The sequence below is a fragment of the Alligator mississippiensis genome, chromosome 4 (assembly GCF_030867095.1).
Source record: "Alligator mississippiensis isolate rAllMis1 chromosome 4, rAllMis1, whole genome shotgun sequence".
Classification (NCBI taxonomy): domain Eukaryota; kingdom Metazoa; phylum Chordata; order Crocodylia; family Alligatoridae; genus Alligator; species Alligator mississippiensis.
The window spans coordinates 6,322,047-6,341,258 of record NC_081827.1 but is presented as its reverse complement, the minus strand read 5'-3'; the positions used below and the strand labels follow the sequence as shown (position 1 = coordinate 6,341,258).

The 19,212-nt window shown below is 53.1% G+C and overlaps 1 protein-coding gene across 1 annotated transcript; it reads left to right on the top strand.

The window, feature by feature from the left end:
* Positions 1–1,331: 1,331 nt before the first annotated feature.
* On the top strand, positions 1,332–9,967 carry UCN3 (urocortin 3). The gene is made up of 2 exons (XM_006264119.4): positions 1,332–1,469; positions 9,159–9,967. Exon 2 carries the CDS (start codon positions 9,168–9,170, stop codon positions 9,627–9,629), a length of 462 nt encoding a protein of 153 aa, XP_006264181.1. The 5' UTR covers positions 1,332–1,469; positions 9,159–9,167; the 3' UTR covers positions 9,630–9,967.
* The last annotated feature ends 9,245 nt before the right edge of the window (positions 9,968–19,212 follow it).

The window sequence follows — 19,212 nt, the reverse complement described above, 5'->3', positions numbered from 1 at the left end:
ATCTGGTAGGGTGTCCTGTCCTCTGGGGCTGGTTGGCGACTCGAGGAAAGGAGCTTGAGCCCTATGGGGAGTCTGCGGTGGTTCGGGAGATTGCTCCCAAATGGCCTGGATCCTACACGAACACCTTCATTGCAAGATAGATCGTCCTACAAGGAAAGGTTTTAAAGGTTTGCAGGCCCAACCCAGCTCAGTTCCCTTCCTCCTGTGCAACGCTGTCCGCAGAGCAGCACGCGCTGGTTGTGGCTGGACACAGAAACATTATGGTATCATGAGATCTTCCAAGAGCTGGTCTCCAGGTTGTAGCCATATTGGTCTAGAGGAAAAAGCAATCAGGGCTCATAGTGGAGATGATCTCTTTTATTAGACTAATAAAATATTAGCACTAATCCCTGATGCGATAGTCTCAGCCTAGCTGATGTATCCCAGAAACCTAGGTCAGCCCTACAATGCAGCCACTCTTCTGGATGCTTTCTTCCCAGTTGGACCAACATGAGCGATACCTATCCCGAGATGTAACCAGTCTGTATAAACTCCTGATCACTAAAGGATCTCAAGTTCTTCCTACCTCTCTGGGCCGGCATTAACTTTTCCTCGCAATGCCTTTGCCTAGCCCCGAAGCAGCTTGCGGCTGCGACAAGCAGGTGGGATCGACATTTGGAAGATGCCATCCCCGGATTAATTCAGCCCCTATTCATTCAGCAGCCTTGGTCGCAGAACAGCGCTGCCTCAGATTACCACACCTCTGATGTAAAGACAAAACGCCTCTGCCTCCAGCACACGTGCAGCCTGGGCAACACGAACGAGCAAATCTAGCTGGGATGGGACTTCCTTGCGGATGACATTGCTGCACCAGGGGTAGATGGTTGCTTGGCTTGTCTGGAGGAGGCTCCCTCTGATTGAGAGTTAGATATCTGGATGCTTTATAAAATCTCCCTGGGCGCCTAAACACCACGAAAAAGCTGTTTCAAAAGAGCAGAGCGTCTCTTGCTCCCTGACAGGATGGTTGTAGGGAACAGCACGGGGGTGTGCGTGTGTATACATGTGTGTGTACATGCGTGTACATGTCCACAGTCTGCAGAGTTTCGGAGTTTGCAAGAGCTCTTCTTCTTGGTGTGATTCCCGATAGCTGGCTCGGGGAGGGGGGTGTTTCTGAATGAGAGGAGACCTCTCAGCTCTGTGACGTTGCCAGCTCTTTCTGATTTCATTTTAATGAAATCATGTCCCAAGGAAGGCTCCACGTCTGGAGTTACGACTCAAACCCCGTGATCGCTCATTTTTATATATACACGAAGGAGGGGGGAAGCGTTTCCATAGAGAGAAAAAAAATATCACAGCCCGCTTAATAACAATAAAAGAAAAGGAAGGATACACAAGTTCAGGCTAATGTTCCTGATGTCTTTCTCCTTACTCTGAGACAGCTACGTGCCACTGTGAGCTCTCTCTCACTCCTGATTGCCGACGACTCGCAGGTGAGTGCACTGCTCGCAAATCGGTTTATTAAGCAGGAGCTGGCTTCATTTGCACAAAGTTTAAATATTTTAGTGCTTCTCAGGGGTGCCCGGGTCCCTGCCGGGGAGCACGTTTCTAGACAAGCGAACGCATTTCCATGCAAAAAGAGGACAGGCAAGAAACCGAAAAGCAATTTCAGGAGCTGCATTAAAGGGCAAAAATGATCCTTTGGGTCTTTTCAGCGACTGAGGCAACGTGCAGAATCCGGCTCCGGCGATGGGAGCAGGAGATGGGTTTGCAAAGGAGAGTGGAGGAGCAGACACAAAACACTGTCCTGCGTTTAAGGAGGGAAGCAAAGGCAAAGTTAGCCCCATGGCTCAACTCAGCCGTGGTTTTGGGGCAGTGGAAACCAAACGAGCTGTCTGCAGTGGGCACTTAGTTGCTTAGTTTGAAAAGCGGGTCCAACAGGCTGAGGCAACTTGACAGCTTGGCTCCAGTGGAAATTTGTGCTTTGTGTTGTCCTCGCTGCTGTGACGGGCGGTGGGCAGCCCAGCAGGGTAAATCAGACAGAAATCAGCTCTGCTTCTCCTCTTTGCCGGGGAGGCAAGAGCAAAATAATGCAGCATGAATAGCTTTGTCCCCAGCTGGGCACATGCAGCTTCTCCTTCCTCTAAGGAAGGTCTTCTGGGGGATGTGAACCGTAGCGACTTCCACTGTCCGTAGCATCTCCAAAGAAAGCCAGCGCCCTGTCCGGGGGAGCGACAGCCACTTGGAGCAGCTGAGCACCTGTAGAGCACTTCTTGCAAATGCCAGGCAGCTCGATGCAAGCCTCGGCGCAAACGCTTTTCATCTCCTTTCACCTGAACTTCACCTTGATTTTCTGAGTAGTTAGGAGGAGGGTTATTTGCTCAGTCCAAGGGGGCACCGGGATGCTGAGCCGACAGGACAGTTTCCAGGTGGTTTCTTTTTTTCAGTAGTCCAGGGAAGCGAATGCATTAGCCAGGCAATGAGAAAGTGCTTTGCTGCATTTTTTTTTCCCCCTTGAATGCATTAGGCTATTAACCCTGTCCCTGGGGTTCGCAAAACAAGCAGCAATTCGGGACACATTTCAGTGGCATGTTTCATGCTTTCTAGACCCCTCGTCTGCCCCATTGCAACATGCTCCAAGTCCCCAAAGAGTTTTCCTAGACAGGCTAAGCCAGTTGTGTCCCAGATGACTGTGTGAAGGGTGTCGGGATGTGCTCGGCGAGGCTCTGGAGACAAGCAGATTTGCATGGGTGAGAGGGTTATTGATTCAGCTGGCCGTGTCCATGGGGTCGGAGGGGCCCAGCGCCGCGTGAGTGGCAGCTGCAGCTTCCAGAGGGAATCAGACCAGCACGCCCAGCAGCTCAGCACCATCCAGTGCAACCTGCCCCGGGCTCAGACAGAGCCTGGAGAGCCAGATTGCCAAGTGGTGTAAATCCAGGGGACAGACATGCTGATCTACACCAGCTGAGGGATGGGTGCTGTGTTTTGAAAGGGGAAGATACCCACCAGGCGAGGGTTTCGGCAGCACTGGGAGGGTGCGTGGTTTAACTCCATCCCAACTCTTTCTGTCTGTGCTAGCTCGTGGATGCAGGTCTGCAGGATTTTTCCAGGGGAGAAAAGAAGGCAATGCTTCCTAGCGTTGTCTGCAAAGACCCCGGCATCCCTGGCTCCAGAGCTGCCATTTGGGGCTCAAATGCAGAGTTAAAAGGCATCCTCCTGGATGGGGCTGATTGTCCTCTTAGCATCTCACAGCAGCATTTGAGCCCTGATTTTGAAAGGGGTTGAGCATTGCCTTGGGCTGCCAAGGGCCCTTGCTTCAGTTGTAGAGGAGGGGGCAGGATTAGGCCCCTGGTTTTGATTTAAAGTAAAAGGGCCAGTCGCACCGGAGCCTTGTCTACACTACAGCCCTACCACTACGCTCGAGCGAGCCCTGCCCAGTCCTGACCTGCACCCTCCCTGGTCCTGAGCTCCACACACGTGCCCCCACCTTGACGTGCCACCCACCCCTCCTTGAAGCCCCACCGGCTCCTCCAGTCCAAGCTGGGCACTGGGACCAGGGCAGTCTCCTCCGAACGCTCGGACGTGCCAGCGCCTGGTCTGGGAGCAGCAGGACGAGAAAGAAGACGGAGGGGTCGGGAGCGGGCAGGGGAGCCAGGGGCTGAGGTGGGCTTGAGGAAGCCCAAGGGGCACCAGGCTCCGGTATCCTCTGCCGCTCACCCCTCCATCTCCTCGGGCCCCAGGCTCGGCAAGGGGCAGCCGTTCCCGTGGAGAGACACGAGCTCTTGTCTCCTGAGCCAGCGGAAAGTGAATCCATGCAAAACCCTCTGTGCACCAGGATGTGTGAGCCCAGACACGGCTCCACACACATACACACACACGTGTGATCCTGCTGGCTTTCACGGGACTGCGTGTGTGATCAAGGGCACATGCTAGCCAGCGGGACATATAGCCGTGCCCCCTTCCCCAATCCCCGAGGCTCTGTGAAAGCAGGGAAAGGCATGGAGTTGGTTTTGCAACCGTTCTCCTGGCTGCCTGGTTTCCAGGAAAGCGGGCGGGCAAAAGGGAAGCAACGATAGCAGCACCTCGCACAATGGCCACACTCAGCGTATGGGTGTGCACGGATCCTGCACCACAATGGAGACGCAGGCTGATATTTGGGGTTCTCCTCCCAACGCTCGGCTGGGGTGGTTTAGATGGGGTTGATCCTGGATCCGGATCCCTGATGCAACGGCCCTATCCCTGTTCATCTCTGGGTGATAATGGCTAAGGTAGTTGCCCGGACCAGAGCCGGCCTTTATTTTCAAAAGCAAAATAAAATCAAGGACATTCAGATCTGCCATAAGCCCCAGGTACCCCCAATAACAGCCGTCACCTTAACTCTGCCCCTGGGGAGACAGCACAGGCCCAAACTCACAGCTCTGGAAAGGAAGACAATGCTGTTTTATACCCCTGGGTCATGAGGGAAAATGCTGGTGGGAGAAACTAAGCTTGCTTTTAAATATCCCCCGCTGCAGATTCACTCTCTGGACACCTGGCCCCAGCTGCTTCTGTGTCAGGAGCTCCAAGGGCACGTGCGGGTGAATTGTGCATTTTTGTTTAACCGGCCGCCGTCACTTTTATCCGCTCTCATGGGCTCTGACATGTTTGGGACCAGTGTGACAGCCCTCTGGGCCCAGCAGCTAGTTTTACCCCTGCAATGTGGACCTCAAAAGCCCCCAGGTCAGAGCAGTCAGCTGTTGCACTCCTATAACACCAGTCCGAGATGCAAGCCAGTCGTGTGGTTTTCCCTACATGAGCCCATAGCGCTGTCAGAGGCACCCACCGGAGCCCCACTCCTCTGGAGCATTATAACGAGGTGCAGAGTGATTCTGGGTGTGGGGCCACAAATCAAAGCCAGGGCTTGGTCCCGCTCTCCGATGACGTCCCCCATTTAAAAGAGGTGCAGCTGATCTTCCGGGCTCCGTCAGCCCGCGTACAACAGGAACATCCTGCAATGCTCCCGACAGGCGAGGGACAGAAGTTACAATCAACCCGGTCTAAGCGATCAGAAACTGATTTAAACCTGGAATGGAACAGAAGTTCAGTGCGCATACACCAGTTTCAAAATGGTCGAAACTGGTTTAAGATAAACTTGGCTGAATGTCGTATCAGACTTCACTGATTGAGGTCAAACCGATTTATGAAACTTCTGTCCCAGACACCTGTTGCAACCCTGCAGGGGCAGAGTTAAGGTGATGGCTGCTAGGGGAGAGGGGCAGTGGCTTGTTTTGGAAGTGCAGCTACAGGTCCTGGGGCTCGATGGCACAAAGTCCAAGGCTCACATCAGGCCCTGATGCTTTGGTTTCTCTTCAGAGAAGTTGCTTGTATGGTGGGGGGGGCACAAACTTGAGATAGAAGCAAGCACCTGGCTTGAACGGGGGGATGCTCCCTCCTTCTGCTGACCCCCTCATATGCATGGGGAGCGGAGATCAGTGATGCACCCCCAAGATGCACAAGCAGGGTGCAGTCCCGGGAGGTATGTAAGTTGGGGGAGAAGAGGGACTCCAGCCAGGTGCTTTCTCCGCTCTGCCAGGGGGGATCCGAGGAGAGCAGCTCTCAGGTAAGTGTCCATGCTCCGTCCCTGTAGGTTTCCTCGGGGCCACGAGGGTCCCTGCTCGCCCCTGTGCGAGGTCCACCCCACCCCACACAGCCCTAGGGAGCTAATTAGTAATTAGGGCCTTTCTCCTCCCCGCCTCCACACACACACACACACACACACACACACACACACACGCATTAGCTGGCTTATGAGCTCCTCCATCACCCCTAACCCTAACCCTAACCCTAACTCAACCTCCACCCCACTGAAGAGCCTCATCCAAAGCTCACTCCTTGGAGTGACCCTATGCATCTCCCTGAGACATGACCCGTTTTCCTGGGGTCCTGTTGGGGGAGGCCTGGCTGCAAGGGACCCCGGCGCACTGAGACAGGAAGGTTTGCAGAGAAGATGGGGAGCCTCAATCCCAGGCCTCTGTCCAGCCTCCCCACCCTGCCGTCCCCTGCGGTTCTGCTCGAGCTGCACGCGGCTTTGCACTCCCTGCAGGGCCTCCAGCTCGGGGATTCATCAGCAGCTCCACCCAGCCCAGCGCCCTGCTCCCAGCCAGCAAGGAGCAGACGCACGCAGGCAGCAGGGCATGTTGGAGAGAGCCCGGTGGAGGGCAATGAAAATGTTTGCAGGGCTGGGGGACATGACTCGTGAGATGAGGCTGGGGGAACTGGGCTGATTTAGTCTGCAGAAAAGAAGACCAAGGGGGATTTAATAGCAGCCTTCAACTCCCTGAATGGTGGTTGCAAAGAAGATGGAGCTGGGCTGTTCTCCATGGGGGGCAGACGACAGAAGAAGGAGCAATGGGCTCACGTTGCAGCAAGGGAAGTTGAGGTTGGATATTAGGAAAAATTTTTTCACAAGGAGGGTAGTAAAATCCTGGAGCAGGTCACCCAGAGAGGTGGTAGGCTCTCCATCCTCGGTTTTTAAGACCCAGCTAGACAAAGCCTTGGCTGGGATGATGGAGTTGGGGCTGCTCCTGCTTGGAGCAGGGGGTTGCACTAGATGTGGGTTGCTTCTAAGCAACTTTCCAACCCTCATTTTATACAATTGTACATGTAGAGTGACCCGTCCTCCCACCCAGCCCCCAGTGACCGTAGGGTTAGCAATGCCTGGAGCCTGGTCCCAAAGCACTGGCCCCTGCTGGGCGAGACCCCCCACTTGGGCTTCTCTGGGGACAGACGAACAGCTCCAGACTGACAAACTCTGGGAGATTTTATAGTCGAGGAGCATTCATATTGTGAGCTTGGTGTTGGCATACACCTGCCCCCCTAGCAAGCCTCTCTGTGAGCTCTGTCGAGGACCAACGGCAAAGGCTCCATTTACTCTATACGGGTTTCCACCTCCCACCGGGCTGGAAGGGCCTCAGGGGTTATTGCTCAGTTTGCAGTGCGCTGTAAAGCCCACTAGGAAGAGCCAGAAGACCACAAAAAGGAGCACACGGGATGGCCGCAGCACTTACATTCAGCCTGGAGCCTCCTGTTTTGTGTCACTGTCGAGTATGCAGACGTTAGTCCAAAGAAAAGAGCTGGGAAAAGACAGCCGTGGCTGCTCTGAAACTGAGTGTAGTGCCATGGGGTGACCGGGCTGCAGAGTAGCTGGAGCAGATTAAAAGCAAGGAGTTTCTCAGGAGATCTCAAAGGGTTTTCCTGAGGAAATCAGTATCGTTGTGCCCATTTTACAGGTGGAGGAACTGAGGCAGGGTGAGGCAAAGGGCTTGTTTCAGACCTGACCCACCTCCCCTCCCTCCACTGTAATCAGTGGAAGTTGGGCACCAGAAAGGAGCTGGGCCAAAGGCATTTGCCCAAGGTCCTCCAGGAGGCCTGAGACTAAAACCCAGGCCTCTATAGAGCCCCAGCGCTGTATCCTGTCCACTGCTCGACTGCTCACAGGTCATGAATGAAAGCTCGGGGTTCGGTGATGCCCGGGGCTGTCCAGCTGGCTGCATGGGAAAGAGCATCCTAGAGCAGGAAATGCAAATGCATCTCAAGGGACATTGCACTGCGAGCCCAGAGTCTATTCCCCCCGAGTGGATTTAGGCACCTAGGTGTGATCCTCCTCCTCCCCACTCAAGTCCCTGAAGGCCTGTTAACGCAGGAGTGGGGGGGGTTCTTCTTCTTCCCCGTTACATTTGGTGACGTTGCCTAAAGGCTGCCGAGGCAATATCATGGTCCAGAAATAGGTGCATTTGCACAATTGCAGGGGCTCAGACAGGTTGGAACAGAATCACACTCAGGCACCGACGTTCACTTTAATTGCCTAATAGGTGGAATAGAAATCAGCCCCGTGTTCACACTTAAAAATGTCCCATGCTCCCATCTTACAGACTCCTGGGTTAAGTCAGTAGCTCTCAAGGGGCTTTGCTGGGGCAGAGGTGGGGGGGAGGGGGGAAAAAAAATCCATATTATTGTGCCCATTTTACAGGTGGAGAAACTGAGGCAGGAAGCAGCAAAGGGAAACTGGTTAGGATGGAAAGAGACGTTGCCTTTCATCACCTTTGTGTTGCCATTTTTGCGGTGGGATCAAGGCCAAGCAAACAGATTTGCACGCCCCTCATCAAATTAGAAGTTGTGGCTGAGATGAAGGTGGCATTGATTTGTGCTGCTCTTTAGCAGTAAATGTCTGTTGACTTTGTGGCATTAGAGAGCAGGCCTGGAGCTACCTGGACTCTCCATCCGCCCCAGCAAGGTGCTTTGGGGGCTTCAGAGGCCTGATCCCACATGCTCCAGGAGTCTCGGGCAGGATTCGGTCCCTCCAATCCTGGGCGAACGTTGCCCGTTGTCTCGTGGCTTCATCGGGTGGGACAACGGGCAATGTGCATCACGTCCCACTTCGTTTGGCAACCTCTCTCGCTACCCTTGAGTTTGTGTTGGCTCAGCCTATGCAAGCGGTCGAAAGAGGCTATGTGAGAGGACATCAGTTGTGACAGTGGGATTTCTAGGCCGCTAGCGGGTACCGGTGGGAAGGTCTATTCTAGGTCGCCCTCCCCTCCCATAACTGGGAGCCCACCTTGCTTCCAGGCCACGATATGAGCCCAAGATCTGCTGCATCTCACGCTGATCTCTTCCCCATCGATTGCCAAGCAGGGGGTGGCACGACACCGCATGGCACCCCATGAGCATCCCCAGCCAGATACAGGGATGTGTTGTGACAAAGGCTTGTGCCTCTTGCTCCCTACCGTGTCCTACAGCAGGGTCCCGAGTACCGCCACGGGAGCTGGCTGGTGGCGAGTGCATCCCACCCCAGAGGCAGCTGCATGTCAGTGATGATAAGCTGCCCCTATGTTGCCCACAGACCTAGAAGCCTCTTTTTAACACGCAGGTCTCAGTGATTTGCCTCAAGTCTCAGAGCAAACCCAGGAGTCCTGACTCCCAATCATAGAAAAGGGCTGGAAAAGACCTCAGGAGGGCACATCGAGTCCAACCCCCTGCTCCAAGCAGGACCAGCCCCAGCTACATCATCCCAGCCAAGGTGTGGGTAGCCGGGTCAGTCCCTTCCCTTCTCCCCCCCACCCCATGCTGCTTTGCTTGCATGAATAAGACCACGTACCGAAGTGTCTGCCACCCTCACCCCGCTGTGTCCCTCTCCTGCCATCCAGGGTGGAACCATGTCTCAGGACAAGCTCCTGCTGCTCCTCCTGATCCTCTGCGCGGCCAGGACAGGCCTGTCCCTCAAGCTGTACAAAGCCGAGTCCATCTTCAGCTGCATCAACGCCGCCCTCTCGGACGCCAAGAAGAGCCCCGCGGATGAGAACTCGCTGCTGGACAAGAGGAGCTTCGACTACTTGCCGGGAGAGGAGCCATCCTCCGAGGAGGAAGAGGAGGAGGAGGACAGGGAGAAAAGGACTTTCCCAGAGGATGCCAGGTATAAATACCTCTCCCAGGCACAGGTCAAAGGCAAGATGTACCAGAACCGAGCCCGGAGCGACCGGCGTACCAAGTTCACCCTCTCCCTCGACGTCCCCACCAACATCATGAACATCCTCTTCAACATTGCCAAGGCCAAGAACTTGAGGGCGAAGGCCGCTGCCAATGCTCACCTGATGGCTCAGATCGGGCGGAGGAAGTGAGCGAGGGGCAGGACGGGAGCGAACTCGGGGGTGAGAGGGGCTGGCTGGGCTGGGGAGAGCGGTTGCGAGCCCCCGGCCTCAGCCCGCTCCAAGCCGCCCACATGGGACTGCCCACTGGGTACTACATGAGCGCTGTATATTTTTGACCTGTAAAGCTACACGACATCTCTCTCTCTCTTTCTCTCTCTCTTTTCCCTCTCACTTTTCCTGTCCTCCAAGCCCCCCGTGCTCCCTGCTGAAGCCCATGCCCAGAGGAGGCAAGACGGAGGTTTCCCCGCAGGGGAGCAGGATGTTTGCTTCACATCACGCAGGCCCCAATTAAAGTTGCCGTCTCTCGAGTTTCTAATTCTTTTTTTTTTTTTTCATTTTACTTTCTTTTTCTTTTATTTTTTTTACTTCCCGGGGGTTCGGCCTGAGCTGGGCAGGGACAGGTCCTGGGGCTGGGGCTTTCTGCAAGCCAAGAGACAGTGCTGAGGATGAAAGGGAATTATTAGGGCGGCTCCCGGACCCTGTGGCTCTCACAAGCCCTTCAAACACAGGCACCAACCCCAAATCCGAAGCAGCTGAAGAAGGGGAGATGGACAACACACTGAGGGGGTAGCTCCCTTGCAGGCAGCTGTAGCAGGAGACCCATAAACCTCCCTTGTAGACTGGCGAAAGCATAGAAACAGTGCCTCGCACCGTGTTAACATGGTCTACGTGCGAGCGCGAGGATGGCATTTCATTCACCCTGCATTGCAGACATGACTGCATGGGCGGGCAGGGGCATTAGTCTTGTTTTGCCCTCTCCCCTCTGCTGCTCCAACTCCCCCTTCCAGGCCGCGGCCCCGGTTGCTTCTGTCCTGCCCCTGGATTGTAATTTGTCCATACTCCTTCCTCCCGGCTCAAAAGCAAATAGCAGGATGCTGCATCCAGTCAACACCCTACCCAAACCTGAGACTCTCAAGATCTCATCCTCTCTAGCCAACAGCTCAGTTAGGACCAAACCCCCCCTTTCAGATCAGTGGGAGCTTTGGATGTGAAATAGGTGCAGGCACCATCCCCAGTTTGGTGACAGACCAGGGACTTCATTACAGCAGAAAAGGGCAAAGTGAATTAGAGGCTCTCTGAGACCAACCAGACAAGCCCGCTGGAAGGCAATGGAAAATTGCTTTGCCTGGCCAATCCGTCCTGTGACGGACAAATCTCTCTCTGCTGACGGGGAAGGGATGGGAGCAGGACCCAGTTGGCCTCAGGGTACAAAAGCCATCGCTGAGCTGTTCTCCCCCAATCTGGCCTGCACTGCCCCAGCCCCTTCCAGCTGCTCAGCAAGTCACAGAGCATGGTAGAAATGTCTCGGTTGCATCAAAGGTTTGCAAAGACAGCGCTCGGCATCTGCACACGTACTCAGGAGGCAAGATTTCAGGAGTAGCCGTCCAGCATTCGTGGGGGGGTTGGACCGGATGATGCATCCAACCCCGGGTTTCTTTGATGAATATGCAATGGCAAACACACTGCAGCCCACAGCAGCATTGCACTGAGACTGCTCAATGAAAGGCAACGGGGAACAGGTAGGAGATAACCCCGACACGGCCTGTTCCTTAGAGGCATTTCCCTTGCATCGGGGTGCACTGATCTCCCTAGCCAGCACTGAGCGGATGAGCGACTGCTTTGTGGTCATTCGATTTGGAAAGCACAGCGGAAACTCAACGCTGTCAGCCTTTCTGCAGAAGTCCTCTTTAAAGCCATTCATTGTCCTGTGAATTCACAGAATCTCAGATCCACAATCCCAGAAAAGTAGGGCAGGAAGGGACCTCCATCAATCCAACCCCCACCCTGTCCCAACCAATTCAGTGGCTTGGACCTGCTTGCAAAGCAATTAAGTGGTATATGTATGAAACAACATAAATGATTACCCAGATATACCACCCTGAGTCCTGATACTACTGTCTTGCAAAGTTAACAGCAATAGGGATGTGCAAAGGGCATAACTGGCAGAGAAAGGGAATGCTTTGTTCTCGCTCACCTAATATGCTCTGAAAAGTCTTGATAATTGGTGCCGGTGATAATGCACGAGAAAGAAAGAGCCCTGCTTCACTCTCAGATCCCAGGTCGTGGCACAGGCAATGAGGAGGAGGCGGGGGGAAAAAATCTTTTTATTTGTCCCCCAAGCAAATTTAGCATCGCTGGGACCCAATGGATACGGAGCCCCAGGATGTCATTTTAACAGAGTTATTTTCACACTCAAACTGCACCAGATGATGGGAGACAGCAGTACAGACCCTCAGGTACCAACCGTGAGCATCTCTATGGGCCCCAGCTGAGGAGCGAGCCTAGTCCATCCAAGCCTGCCTGGATTCAGGTAGGTCTGTGGGCCCAGACGGCCGAGACTTGCCAAGATGACAGAGCTATGGCTCTCCAGCAAAACGGAGCTCACATTTCAATATTGTACATCCATGACGTTATGCTAGCCTTGCTCCCAGTGGCCTCGTGCTCTTCAGAAATACTCATCCCAGCCCTGTCCCACGCCAGACAGTCCTTCCTGATTTTTCTTATTCATAAATCATTCACTCAAACGGATCAGATTATGGTCAAAACCAACCGGATCCTGAGCCCTTCATACTGTCCTTACACAGGGAAAACCCCTAAGAAATTAGCAGTCATTTTGCAAATGGGCATTTCTCTCTGTACCTATCTGAATCCAAGCCTCTGTATTTGGCCCAAGCTGCTATTTATTGGGCTGGGACTTGATTCACGGCCTAGGGAAGTCAAGGGGAGTCTTTCAGCTGACTTCCCAGGCTCTTGTGCCGTGCTCCGAGTGATGCATGCCCTTCTCAGGATACAGATGCAGATTTGCACTGGGAAAAGATGTCTTTACACTGGTGTGCATGTGGAGTGCGTACGCACGGTGCACAACCCTGCACCAATAGAAGTCACCTCACCCTGGGGTAGGTAAAGTCTCCGCTCAGAGAGGCAGGAATAAATTGTAGCGGGGGACGTGGCGTGCCTGCCACCTCGTTTTCACCTCCGAGGGAACCATTGGCTTAGGGCACACAAATCTCTTGCTACCTCTCGGCAAGGGGCACTCACGGCACCTCCTCTGGGCAGCTCCCTCGGCACAAACCAGTTTAAGCTACACCAGTATCAACATACCATGTGTCCACACTTTCAAATGCCTTTACTTCTCAGAAGCAGGCTGCCCACCCTTCTCTCCAGAGGTGTGTAAGGGGTGGGAAACCATCATAGACCTGCCCTAGTTCACGTGCCGATGGACAACCCTATGGGAGCCAGGCCCAGAGTCCGAGCCTGTTAGCACCAGGGAAAAGCACCAACATAACTCCCTAGACCGCTGCCTGACCATTATGCCAACACGAGCCTCTTCAGTGGAAAGGGCTGCATTGACAGCCCTGGAGACATGAGCTTACCTTCCTACTTATCTCAAAGCAAAGGTGCAGCCGAACGGTGACAGTGAAAATCCCGTACCCCGAGAATCGCTAGAGGCCATTTCCAGGGGGAACAAGGTAACATCGCAGTCCACTGAGATCCCAGCTTCTCTGCTGAGCTCACAGGGATGGGCAGCGGGAACGTGAACCTGCCCAAATGTAGTGCTTGTTGCACCTCGACCAGTCCTGGACCCTCAGAAGGCAGCAATATTTATTCACTACCAACTGGACCCACCCAAAAGTCTCCCCTCGGAGGTGAAAACTCCCTCAGCAAAAGCCATCAGTTCCCTGTTTCATCCAGATCCAACACACCTGGCTCTGGTTGTGCATGGGCAGCAGGACGGGCCTAACCCTGGGGGGTCTCATAGAGAAGTGGGGCTGGAAGGGGCCTCCAGCGGTCATCTCCTCCAGAGGCAGGATCAGCCCTGTCCAAACCATCCTATACATGTCCATCGTCTAAACTCTTGGTAAAATTACTATCAATCCTGACACAACACAAGGTATAGGGCCCTAACCTGCCACAGGTAAAGCAGGGGAGCCATGGTAGACAACGTCCTACCTCTATAAAGGGTGCTCTCGAGATCCCAGGTAGAAAGGCACAACCCTTGCTGCAGAGGAAGGCAAACCCGCCACAGTCCCTACCAGTCTGACCATGGGGTGATCAGTCTGACCCTGAACAGAGGGGCAAGACCCTTTAACCAGAAACCTCCAGCGTGAAGTCCAAGCAGGAGCACTGGCACCCCCAAGTCCAAATCCCCAGCTCTGGTTGCAACCAGCACCCAAATTCATTCAACTAGTGGTGATCATTCCTGTCCAAGCTCCTTAATGCCAAGACACAACCATGCCCGGGGGCTTCCCTCGGCATCCTAGAAGGAGCTAGTCGTGGGGCATCATATCGCCAGAATGGAAACCCAAATCTGGCATTTCCCCTCCCAACACCCGGGTGAGGCCGTGCAATGCTACCACCCTCCTAGTGCAAAGTGCACCTCCAGCACTGGGAGGCGAAGGGCCAGGTCCCAGACAAGGACCCGGCCTCTCCTTCTCGCCTGAGTTATGACAGAAAGAGCGAGCCCTGCTCAGGTCTCTAGGAGCGGGGAAAGGGCTCCATGCCCTGGATCCCAAATGGACTGAAGGGCCTGCTTCTAGTGATCAGGCTCCAGGGACACAGCCGAGCTCAGCAAGCTGGCTCAGGTGAATCCCACCCTGAGATGCTGAGAGAGGGAGCCCAGGTCCCTCACACCAGGTGCTGGAGGAAAGAGATGAGCATTGCAACCCCAGTCTGGTAGGAGCCCCTGGATGTGCCTACACCCCTTCCAAGGCTGTTCCCACCCATGCCCTGCCTGCCATCCTGCAAATACGCCAATGAAGCCACGCCGAGTGCATCCCCCCTGACAGCCCTCTCCAACAGGTCAGAGGCAGGAGCCTGGGGAGGGGCTGTGGAGGGCTTCAGCCTGCATTTCCAAGCAGACCAGCCGGAGGGCTGCAAAAGAGGTATAGGCAACCCTAGTGCACCTAGCCGCAATTGCTAGCCCGAGGCCCGCATTCACCGGCAGATCCAGGACTCCCAACACACAGGAGAGTGCTCTCCCCAGTCCCTCTAGTGCTGGCTAGCACCGCCCTCGGGGCTGGCTGGACGGGGGGCCAGACCTGGCTTCCCGACAGAAAACGTCATCTCCACTCACTCCAGCACCAGCTTCTTTCTAGGAAAAAATGCCTCTGGTGCCATCCTACCCCACTGTCTGTTGGCCAAGCCACTAATGCAATCAGGGAGAACTGCAGATGCGACCACTCGGGGCAGAGAAAAAGCAGGTGGGAGCTGGCAATCACCACAAATCTTATTTAAGAAACAAATGGGCATCAGGGGAGAGAACTCAGCCTGTTACTTAGGCAGAAAATTGCATTTGTCTAGACTGCATTTCAGTCATCCCCGGGGAAGCAGAACAGCCCGTTAAATGGCAGGAGACAACAGAGCCAGGTCAAGAGAAGAGGGCTTGAGTGTAAAGCACCCCAGCTGCATCGATGTGCGTGAAGGTGTAAAACCCACCCAGGTTCTTGGCCGGCAGACTGAGGGTGCCTCAGGAAGCAAAAGCAGTGATTGGGTAGCACTAATGTAATGGTTTAGACTGGCAAAGAACCCTGCCACCCAGATCTAGCTAAGGGGAAGGATGAGCTTGACCCCCCCCAAACTAGGCCAGAATGGACCAGCATAGCCATCTTGTTCCCCATCAAACCTGGAGCCATCAAGTCTTGCTCCCCATCAAGTCTGTCACCTTCCAAGACATCCTCCCAGTCTGTCACAGGACGGCACGCTTCATCCGCTTATCTGCTACCCCTGGTGCAGAGACTAGCCAAACTCCCCTCTCCCATGGAATAAGCAGGGTCCAGATCTCCAGGGAATGGAAACCAAAGAGCAGTGTTACAGGGCTCCTGGGCTCATTAGAGACATAATAAACTCAATACACTTGTTGAAATGAGGAACGACTGAGAAACATTTCAGCTGAAGACTAATATATTCCCAGCTCAGTCCTGGGCTATTACTTGGAAATTAAAATGTTAATTAGACAGACAGTGGTGGTTCCCACATTGACCATTGGCACTCCACTCCTTTTTAACGAGGAAGGTAATTAACCATTGGAACAAGAGCTACTGGAGAATTCTAATTCAGACTGGATATTTTCCTAAGAAATGTGCTTACGTTTAAATGGGAATTAACTCAGCAAAGTCCTAAGGCCTGCATTTTAGATTAATAGATTCATAGATGTTTGAGTCAGAAGGGACCTTAGCGGATCATCGGATCCAACTCCCTGCCCTGGACAGGAACGAGAGCTGGGGTCAGATGCCCCCAGCTGGGTGCATGTTTAGCCTCGTCTTAAAGACCCCCAAGGTAGGCGAGAGCACCACCTCCCTTACTTTGATACAGGAGGTCAGATGAAATGGTCAAAATAGTCCATTCTGACCTTGTAGCGTGGGACTCTTCAGATTTTCAACCTTCTTGTATTGCAACATGCTTTGGCTTCTGAAGAGCCTACCTTGAAGGACTATCATATTCTGACAAATCACGCAGTACCCACAGAGTTACATCTTCACCTGATAAGAATAAAACAGGTGCCTTGGCCTTCTAGGGCATTTGTACACACCACGGTTTTCACCGTTTCTTGCGCTGCAATGGCATGACTATTTGCACAAGTAGGTTTTCCAGATGCTTTAAGTCTGTCTGGTGTATTAAACAAAAACTCCGCAGATGTAGTTTAATTTGGCTCACTGCAAATTAAAGCGTCATGTCCATGGATTTGTCGCATGCAAATGTCATTGTTGGCAGTCCCTCGGAGTCGAGGATGATGTCCATCAGGCTTGATGGGTCCTCAGGTGACTGAGGAGCCTGATTCTGGATACACACATTCTTCAGCAATGGGGGCATGTTGTTTTATGGGGGAGTGGGATTTGCAGCCCCAGATTGGTCTCCTTCTCCTTCCTCCGCTGCCGCCGTTCCACCTCAGTATTGAATCGTCAGGTCTCAAAGTGTTGTGTGCCTTGGCATGCCAGGTGGCGACACACTGAATGGTCAGCAGCTTGCTCCTCCCAGCCGTTGGTGTCGATGCCTCTGTGCTTGAGGGTCATCCTGAGTGTGTCTTTGTACAGTTTCCTTTGGCCACCCTTTGAGCATTGGCCAACAGAGAGCTGGGAAAAGAAAATCTGGCAAGAGAGGCAGTTCTTGGACATCTCAAACACAAAGGCACTCAAAGATGTGTAATGAGCTTCTTTGTCTGCCAGATGAGATTTCGAATTGCTGACGCCTTTTTTTTTTTCTTGTGCTGTGTGCCAGCTCCCTGCTCCCACAGCTGTGGGGCAGGGTACAGAGTAGGGGTCCCTGGGCAGGCCTGAAGGACAGTATGTCTCACTCTCCTGTGGCACCATCCGGGGGTGGAGCCCACAGCTGCAGGGCAGGCCACAGGATGCAGGTGGAGGGCAGCTCCTCTTGCTGGAATTTATAGGGAATGGCACACCAGGCTTAATTTATTTAAAAGCCTAATGCATGCAAACACTGATGTGACACTCCAAAATAAGCAAGTTTAAATGTTATAAACCTATTTAATTTAATGAGATTTATACCCCGTAATGTGTATAGGCACCCCTAGACGATCCTATGCCCCAAAACCTGATAGACCAGATTTTGCAACCACAACTTGAGACTGGAATTCTTCTCCAGCGAGATGTTCAAGTGGGGACCTGCCTCCTTGGAGTCATCAAAGATCCTCAGGCAGCCCTCAGGTTGGAAATAGGAGGGAAGACCCAAATGAGGTGACTTCCTGAAATCAGGACACGTGGGGAAAGGTTGGAAGGATTGGGATGACTAAACGAAGGGAAGACTGAGGAGGTATTTGGTAACCACTTTCAAATACAAAAGGGATTGTCACATAGGAGATAGCAACCAGCTGTTCTTTGTGTCCACAGGAACAGGACAAGGAGTAATGGGTTCAAATTGTAGGCAGGGAGACTGAGGATAGATAATAGGAAGGACTGTCTAGCTCTGAGAGTGGTTAGGCAAAGGAACCGATTCCCTAGAGAGATTGTGGGATCTGTCAGCAGAGATTTTTAAGCTTTTTAGATTTTTACAAGTTTTTTTCTTTATGATTTTTACATGGTAGATAAACATTTGTGAGGGATGATATAGGCAGGCATGACCCTGCCTTGAGTAGGAGATAGGAATAAGTGACCTCCTGAGGGCCCTTCCAGCCCTATTTTTCTACGACTCTTTGATTGAGGTTTTGAAGACCCGGCTACACAAAGCCTTGGCTGGGATGATGTAGCTGGGGCTGGTCCTGCTTGGAGCAGGGGGTTGGACTAGGTGTGACCTCCTGAGGTCCCTTCCCACCCTAATTTTTGATGATTTTATGATTCAGAGAGACACCTGCCGTTCAGACTGAAATCTAACTTGGGTAATCCTGTTCTCCCTTGGTTTCTTCTACAGCCCTTCTGCCTTCATTGCTACGGGGCAGCACCATGCAAGTTTGGGAAGTTGGGTGTGTTTTTCCTTCTATTCTGCCATTTCCTCCTCTACTACCTACTTGTAGGCTGTCTTTATGACTAAGGCTGGTGCATCCCATCAAAGTCCCACTTTGGGTGTTGCTGTCTCCCAGTCACTCACCTGCCTGCCTCCCCCGTCCTGCTCCCGCACCCCCTTGGAGTGCAGACATGCAGGCAGAGCGAGCCTCTTGCCCAGCTTTGCTGCCAGATGGGTTGCAAAGACCTTCGACCCTGAGCGATTTGATATTTGCAGACAAAGTTCTTTGGGTGAATCTGATATCTTTTCTTAGATCAACTCAAATAGTTTGATATTTGCAGTCACTCTGAAGCACCAACGGATGAGTCAGTTCTTGGGATATCCCGGCAAGCAGGGGCAGGAAAAACTCACCCCCTTCTAAAAACAGCTACAGAGCAAAGAGAAGCAGCAACTGCTTTTCAAGATCCTCGAGCAAAAATCTGGGGGGAGGTCACAGGGGAAATCCAAAAATACTCATGGACCCGAGCACCATTCATAGCTCCCAAGCCCACTAACATGCAGCCTGCCGCAGCCCAGGAGACCGTGGCCGTCAAAATAAGACAGAGCCGCTCTGCTTAATCAAAGGCAGCAGGTGTTTAGGATGCTCGCAGCCAGGGCTGCTCCCCAGCCCATGCTGCGTGATTAAAATCCACCTCATCAGTTCAGAAATGGCCTTGCCACTGAGAGCAATGCATGGAGCGGGTCGGTTTGTTGTAGCCTTCCAAGCAGCTGTGTTAATTAAATTGTCAGGCTTCATATCAGGCGGGGAGACATGCAGATTCCTTGTATCTTAGCAGAGGGGCAGATCCGTTTTATGGGAGGGAGGCTGGACAGACACAGGCTGAAGCACCTCTGTCTTGTGGGCATCATCCAGGAGTTAAGCTGAGCACCATGCCACATAGCTCAGCCAACAGCCCTGAGGACTGGCTCAGTCCATGTGGGTTTAGGCTGGATTTGAACGGCAGAATCCAACTCCATCTAAACCCCATGGCATCTGCTTTTTTTTTTTGGTTGGTTGATTGTATTTTAATTTTGTGTCTCAGGTCAAATGAGCCAAACTATTTCAAAGTCCATCGACTGTGCGGAGCTCAATCACTCAAGTCTGTGTAGTGCTACCACC

What these genes read in the sequence shown, in the direction of transcription:
- UCN3 (XM_006264119.4), top strand. Translation starts at nt 9,168, where the DNA reads ATGTCTCAGGACAAGCTCCTGCTGCTCCTCCTGATCCTCTGCGCGGCC.